The 7,961-nt window shown below is 38.1% G+C and overlaps 1 protein-coding gene across 1 annotated transcript; it reads right to left on the minus strand.

Annotated features, from left to right (window-relative positions):
* Positions 1–4,249: 4,249 nt before the first annotated feature.
* LOC110913550 lies at positions 4,250–5,692 on the minus strand. Its single transcript, XM_022158371.1, has 2 exons — positions 5,144–5,692; positions 4,250–5,077 (listed from the first exon to the last, which is right to left on the minus strand). Exons 1-2 carry the CDS (start codon positions 5,690–5,692, stop codon positions 4,250–4,252), a joined length of 1,377 nt encoding a protein of 458 aa, XP_022014063.1.
* Positions 5,693–7,961: the final 2,269 nt, after the last annotated feature.

Here is a 7,961-nt window from a genome sequence, read left to right on the forward strand (position 1 = left end):
AACGAAATCTAGGGATAAACGTTCAAGTGCAAGTATTAGTTCCGGATAATATGAGTGTCTCAATAACCTGGTCACCCAGTGATAGAACCTGTAGTCGAGTTCCATTACATAAACCATTCTTTCGATCAATATTTCTTGATAACGTCACTGGAACACTGAACTTTGGTAATTATCAATGGTTTAGCAAGCTTAAAAATATAACTCCATTTAGGACATCCGGTGAGTATAGACTTGCTTCAAAATTATTACGAAGATATTCTATCCTTAAACCCGTTTATTACACGAGTCTAATAACATTAAAAGTGTTTTCAAAGCACGGAAGTAAACCGGTTTTCAAATATCGGATTAACCCATTCTTTACCATTTTTATTATTATAATATAAAATTATAATTTATTTAATAGATGTTTTAAACATATAGTAAAAAAATCATTTTAAAGAATAAGAAGATGTTATCACATTGACATTATTTGAAATTGTTTATTATATAATTTATTTAATAGATGTTTTAAGCATATAGTAAAAAAATCATTTTAAAGAATAAGAAGATGTTATCACATTGACATTATTAGAAATTGTTTATTATAAGTAGAGTTACTAATAATTAACTATATATTTTAGATAAGTCAAAAGTAAATAATCATTATCTAAGTATTTGTTAGTATTAAGTTGTTAAGGATTTTTTTTATTGTTTTGTATTAATTAATTAATTAGTAATAATAGTAGTAGTAAATTGAATGAAAGAATGCCATGTGGCATTAAGTTGCTCTTGTTTTAGTATAAGAATGCCATATGGCATTAATCATACTTTTTTATTAGTATTAGATTTGAATTTCTTTTATTTATATTATTGAGTTTATTTTTATCTTATATTAGAGCTGACAAATCATGTCTTAGCAGGTTTAACAGGTATCTGATAACGCGAACAACAAAAATTTTAAACATGAATACGACTCGTTTAACTACTTTATATCCAATATCTATAAGAAAGATGTATATTTTATGCACCTAGAAGGAGAAATAATGGATCCTAACTTTAAAATTTTTATTATTTTTAAAAACGTAAAAACTCACATGGTGTACTTTTCTGTTATCGTGTCTTAGCAGGTTACCTACAGGTTACCTATTGCCAGCCCTATCTTATATCCTAGAATGTAGGAATTTTAACTGTTATATATGTATTGGGTTTTGGGGTTTTGTAAAATGAAGTTTGAATATTTTTATCAATAAATTCTAGTGTTTAAATATTTTGAATTTTTTGAGTATGGCTAATTAGAGGTGCACAAAAAACTTGTAGTCGAAATTAGATAGATTTATAAACTTATTTTTCTTAAACTCGTAAAAACAATTAATTATTCATTTAGTTGATTATTTAAAAATCTAAAATTTGTTTTATAAAAGTTATTTTGTTAAATGATTTTTATAAAGTATGCCATAAAGATTATTCCACTTTTATTTAATTACACTATTAAATTTATTTGATTAACTAAAATTAAATAAATTTATAATTTTATATTTCTTTCCTTAAATTCTTAAAACAATTAATGAACTATTTAATTAACTAAATGCTTATATATTCCCCAACTTTATTCAAAATTGCCAAGATCCTAATTAGTCTAGAAACCTAAATACAAGTTTGCTTATTAAACCATATTCCTAAATTTCAAATAGGATAATCCTTTGGGTTTTCTCGTCTCTCCACCTACAACCCGCTTTCGTATGATTTGCTTAGCTTCTAGGTGAGTTCATAATTCCCATTTTAGTGTTTTTTTACACTTTTGGAATGTTACATGTGCTTACTATCAAAACACATACTACTACTTTTTCATACCTACTTGCACAATCCAACTTCATGGTTGTTTGTTATCTTATGTGCAATTGTGTGCTTACTTGTTAAATACCTACATACCAATGTACATTTATTAACTCCGTACAAGCCAAACCGGAGTATATGATAGATCTATTGACCTGGCACATCATTCCCAATCCTTGGCCTTTTTAGGGGGAGTTCCTCTAGGAATGATAGAAACCGATTTTGATACAAGTCAACAAAGATTTGAATGTACAATTTATTTGCTTGTCTGAGTTATACAGTTGCATTACGATACTTACTATATCATGGATTGTGATTTTACTTACAATGTGTATTTACCCTATGCGCTCACCGACTTTCAAAGTTGACCTTTAATTTGCGCATGTGATAAGAAATAATGCTTAGGGACGCTTTCAAGATTGCTGATCACTTAGGATGCTATCGGACTTAGAATAATTGCTGGATTTGTTTCGTTTATTTGAACTATTTGTCTTTTTTCGTTGTAATGAATAATTCAAGTTATTTAATGACTATTTGAATTTTAGTTTTTTTTAGAAAGGGCGGAAATTTCATATATAAAAAACCTCAAGCAAGATGCTCAAGGCATAGTACAGTACATGAAAATAAAATTATGACAGATACATTAAAGTGGGAAAGCCGAAAAATTGAAGCCCCTCCATTTTTCCCAAATTAAATCTGAATGACCAGCCCGGTTCTTGATCCATACATACGACGTTGCCTTAATGTCGGCCAACAGTTTACCAATTGAAGGGGGTTTTTGTTTGAAAATCTTATCGTTCCTCATCCTCCATATACACCAACAGGTTGCTGCCACTGCTACCAGAACTGCCCTTTTTAGCGCTTTTTGACATTTGTGAGAGGATATGAATTCCAGCAGCTGAACAATACTCAAAGCATGGAAGTGGTATTTTCAGCCACTAAAAGATCAGAATCCATGTGTTCTGAGCAACTTCACAACTTACAAGTAGATGGTTTACCGATTCTATCGCGTCATTGCATAATACACATGTCGTGGAAGGAATTTGAATCTGCCGAATCTAAAGGGCCTCCTTCATTGCGATCCGATCCTAAACGACACGCCAAAGAAAGCAATTCACCTTCTTCGGTATCCAGTGCAGCCAATTTAGAACTCTTGTCTCCCGTATAGTGATGATATGATCTAGCTCCGCCCTTAGATTACGAACAAGGAATTCTTCGTTTGAAGTACCAGCTTTCCATAACCATACATCTGCATTCAAGTTCAGCTCTATGTTTTTTAAGAGATTGGTGCATGAGGCCCAATCAACTATATGTTCAACCTGGGACAAGTTGTTCCCACTACCCCAGAACCAAATTACACTGCCCTATATTCGAGTGTAGTGTTCAGTAAGTTTGCAGCGTTTTTCACTTTCAAGCGCATACAAGTTGGGGAACAGATCCTTTAGCGTGCAGTTACCTACCCATCTGTCCAGCCAAAATAATGTTTTGTCGCCTTTTCCCACCTTAGGAACCAGTCTATCCTGAACATTAATGGTTTGGTTCTGTGATACTCGACCCATGTTAACTATTGCCTTCTATACACCCCCAATAGAACTTTTCATGGGGATATAGGAATGATTTCTCACCCCATCGTGTATCGTCATTCTTGTTCTTGCCCACAATGTTTCATTTTCGTTTTTATATTTAACACACCATTTGACCATTAGAGCTTTATTTATGGAAGCTAAACTCCCCACCCCCAAGCCACCCTCATCTTTAGGTGCTATGACCTTGTACCACAGTACCCAACACACCTTATTAACTTCCATGCAGCCACCCCATAAGAATTTACGCCTTATCCTTTCTAATTGTTTAGTCAGTTGTGATGGTGCATTAAAAAGTGAGAAGTAATACGTTGGAAGGTTACCTAGAACCGCCTCAATAAGTGTTACTCTACCACCAAAGGATAGCATGCATGCCTTCCATAAGGTTATTTTTTGCTCAAACCTTTTAATCACAGGTTTCCAACTCCTTACTAAATCCATGTTTGCGCCAACCGGGAGTCCGAGGTAATTAAACGGAAAAGTTCCACTTTTACATCTAAGGATGGAAGCCATATTTGCGATGTCTACGTTTGATACACCAACCCCAAATAATTGACTTTTTGTAAAGTTGACTTTAAGTCCGGAAGACAAATGAAAGTATCTTAAAAGTCTTGAGAGGTTGTTAAAATTCGATTCGGACCACTCTCCCACAAACAATACATCATCCGCATATAATAAATGTGATATGGTCGGTCCTCCGTTTGGCGTAGTAAACCCTTTGAAAATACCTTGTGTATTTGCACACATCGTAGCAACGTGGAGTGCTTCCATAGCAAGTATAAATAAGAGAGGGGATAACGGGTCACCTTGTCGAACACCACGCTCCATTACGAACTCACAAGTGGGAGACCCATTCACAAGAATGGATGATCTTGCCGATGATAGTATACCCATGACCCACTTCTCCATAACGCGGGAAACCCCATTTGTGAAAGAATGGAATCTAAGAACTCCCAACTAAGCGAGTCGAATGCCTTTTCAAAATCTACTTTGAACAATAGCATCTTGCCTTTTGATTTCTTCGCCCAAGACACTAGCTCGTTCACTATTAAAGATCCTTCCAAAATGCTACGCCCTTCTACGTATGTCGTTTGAGTATCAGTTTTTAAGTGGCTAATCACCTGCTTCAATCTATTGGCGAGAATTTTGGAGATACAACCGATGAGGCTGATGGGTCTGAATTCGCTGATGTGTGGAGGGTTATTGGATTTCGGTGCAAGGATAATAAAGCTCGAGTTACAACCTCTATTCAGCGTGCCGTGAACATAGAAGTAATCTAGGACAGTGACAAAATCCGGTTCGAGTGTATCCCATAAATGTTTAATGAAGCTGAAAGTAAACCCATCAGGACCCAGGGCCTTATCTCCACCACATTCCCAAACGGCCTCCTTGATTTCTTCTTTAGAAAAACATTTCACCCAAATGCTAGATTGTTCAGCAAAGAGAACCTTGAAAGCATTATTTGAGAAAAGTGGTCGGTTCTTATTAGTTTCCTTAAAGAGCCCTTCAAAGTATTGCTTTATTTCTTCCTTTAGCATGTCGGGTTGCGAGATCCAAACACCGTTAAAATTCAACCCATTAATTCGGTTATGCTTTTGATGACCTTTGATGAACCCATGAAAAAGGGCCGAGTTTTCGTCGCCTTCCGTCACCCATTTGGCCTTTGCCCACTGTTTCAAATTCTGAAAATTGGTGTCTTCCAATTCAGCCACAGTTTTCACCTAAATATCCCTGTTCCAGATTTCAACCTCTGAGAGTGCTGCAGATTCGGCTTTAAGGTCAAGTTCTTCGACTTTCTTTGATAGGTCAGCAACTATTTCACAATTCCTGCGATTGATATTTCTGCACCAAGGTTTAATCACGAGTTTGATGGCCTTCAATCGCCGACCCATCAACTTGTCTGGTGGATTGAAACCTCGAACCCCTGCATACATGTTTTTTACAATACCCGCTAGCTCCTCCTCTTTTAACCACGAGTTGAAAAAGAGAAAAGGAGGAGCAGCAAAATATTCATCAGAACAAACCAATAATAAAGGTTGATAATCAGACCTGTATCGTGGCAAACCCGTGAGTTTGGCCGTCGGCCAGTTTGATAGAAACGAATAGCAGACCAACGCTCTGTCAATTTTGCTGAATCTTTGACCGTCATCCGACCTGTGAGTAAAAGAGTAACCAAACAACGCGTACTCCAATAGACACACAGTACGGATAAATTGATTGAAGTCCTCAGCTTGTTGCGGGTTGAGTTTAGAATTTTTCCGCTCATTGGGTTCACGGACGCAATGGAAATCTCCCATAAATATCCAGCACCCCGTGTATGTGGTTATGCATTGTAATAGTTCTGACCATAAAATTCTTTTTAACTTTGAGTCTTGAGGAGCATAAATATTGACCACATTAAGCTCTATCCCCTTATTTCTGAGTTCACCTACTGTTGCGAGGAAGAACCTGTTTGAGACCAATCTTTTCTGGGTAAAAACTGTTGGGTCCCAAACATTCAATAGACCGCCTGATCTGCCACAGGCATTCACTGAATCAGATTAAAAAATTGAATTTCCCCAGAAACTGTTTACCTATATGATCGCGGAGTCTGTAAATTGGCTTTCCTGTATGCCAATGAAGCTTAAATTATTGGTCCTCATCAGCTCTCTGATGTGCTCCGCTTTCATGGAGTCACCCGCCCCTCGAATGTTTGATGATAGAAAATTCATTCTGGAACAATTGACTCCTGTTCCTCATAGACCTGCTTCCTCAGGTCGCCATCCATACCGGCCATATTGAAACCGACACACTCACCTACTTCTTTGGTCAGAATAATTTCTTTGTCTGCATCATTGTTCTCCATTTGCCTATTCACATCATTTTGAATCGGGTTCGAGTCCTCTGATGGAACACCCGATTTGTTCCTGTGTTTCGAACACTCACCGTTTCAAGTGGCCCACAGAGTGTATTTCATCTTCATCGAAGGGAACCTGAACTTGGACTTCTTCATATTACCCTTCTGATTAGCCGGTGGCGATCCCTGTTCGGCGGCCGCTGATGGTGAAATTGGGGGATTGTTTAAATCAATAGGGTTCACCCCATTTTTAACCTATTTTAATAATTCTCTTAAATTGAACGGATCTGGGGATTCCTCGAATCCCACATTCTGTAAAATGGGCTGGGACAGGGAATGTTTTCATTGGGCTCATGAGGAGGAGTCTCCCCAATACATACGTCCTCCTCAAATAATTCATTTAGGCCCAACACCGAATCTTTGGCCCAGAGTTCCATAGGTCGCACACGTGGAGGGGGAGGTGGGGTATCAAAAGGGCCCATAGAAGAATGATTCTCAACCGAAGCGGTGGCCCCCATTTTTGAACATTTACTACTAGAGGGAGATTTGCATGGGGAATGAAAACTAGCCGCCGATTTTAGTGGTGTGGAATTAATTGCACAACCCGACTGTTGGCTACCCGATGAACAGTCCACCACACCTCTGACCAGGTCCTTTGACGTTCCCGCTTCCTTCACCAGACCTTTGTCCGTTTGAACTGCCAACAGCTTATACCGAAAGTCTCCTACTTTGAAATGTTCCTATTCATAGATCCAAACCGTGTATTGGTTATTATCCCAATGAATGTTTAGTTTACAGTTTATTCTCCCCACCGTTGATGTAAGTATGCACAGATTATCATTGGAGAGATCAAAATCTTCAGGGGAGGCCGTTGAGGGAGACACCACTTTTCCCAGCAAGTTGCCAATCTGGTTAAACACCACCGGATCCCCAAGTTGTAATGGAACACCTTTAATGGATAGCCATGCCAATCTTTCGAAGGCCAAGAATTGCCCTTCCCAAGGAGTCAGTAAGAAGAACCATTCCGACCATTCATCTAACTTGTTGTTTAGAAAAACCATTGAACATTCTGGTGAGGGGAAGGTGAGTAAGGTTCTAAATCCACCCATGTAATGCATGGAGAAGCCTGTTAGACCATCCGACTCTAGTAACTCACCAAGGTGCTTTAGGTCATAGGGATTTCTTACTTCACGAACCAAGGATCTATGTCTCCAGCGCTCAGATGCCGGCTCCTCCTGCAAATGGAGTTCCAATTCAACTTCTGTGGCTTTCATAACCTGTAATTCTACCTCCCTGGCCGTAGGTTGCTGCTTTTGTTCACTTTTGCCCAACATCGGCGGATTCAATTTCACTATTCTTTTACTAGAAGCCTCCACGTTGTTTCTATTGATGTTTGTATTGGCCGCCTTCCAGACCTGAGTTGATTTTGGTTTACCTTGCCAACTTTTGTGCTTGTGCATTTCTTTCTCGAACTTGGCCAAACTCGCAAAGACTTTCCTTTTGTCCACTCTTACAGTCCCCAAAACCTTCTGCAGCGCCAAAGTGTCCCTGACCTCAGCGAATCTGATGAAGCCAAAAGTATTTCCAAACTTGTCTTTCTTCCTCGAAACATAAGCATCAGTCATTGAGCCAAAAAATTTGAAGATCTCCCAGAGAAGGAAACTGGAACACTTCTCCGGGAGATTTCCGATATAGAACGTTGTTTCATTGACCTTTCGTTTTCCTCTATC

Source organism: Helianthus annuus, chromosome 15, assembly GCF_002127325.2.
Source record: "Helianthus annuus cultivar XRQ/B chromosome 15, HanXRQr2.0-SUNRISE, whole genome shotgun sequence".
In the NCBI taxonomy this organism is placed as follows: Eukaryota; Viridiplantae; Streptophyta; class Magnoliopsida; order Asterales; family Asteraceae; genus Helianthus; species Helianthus annuus.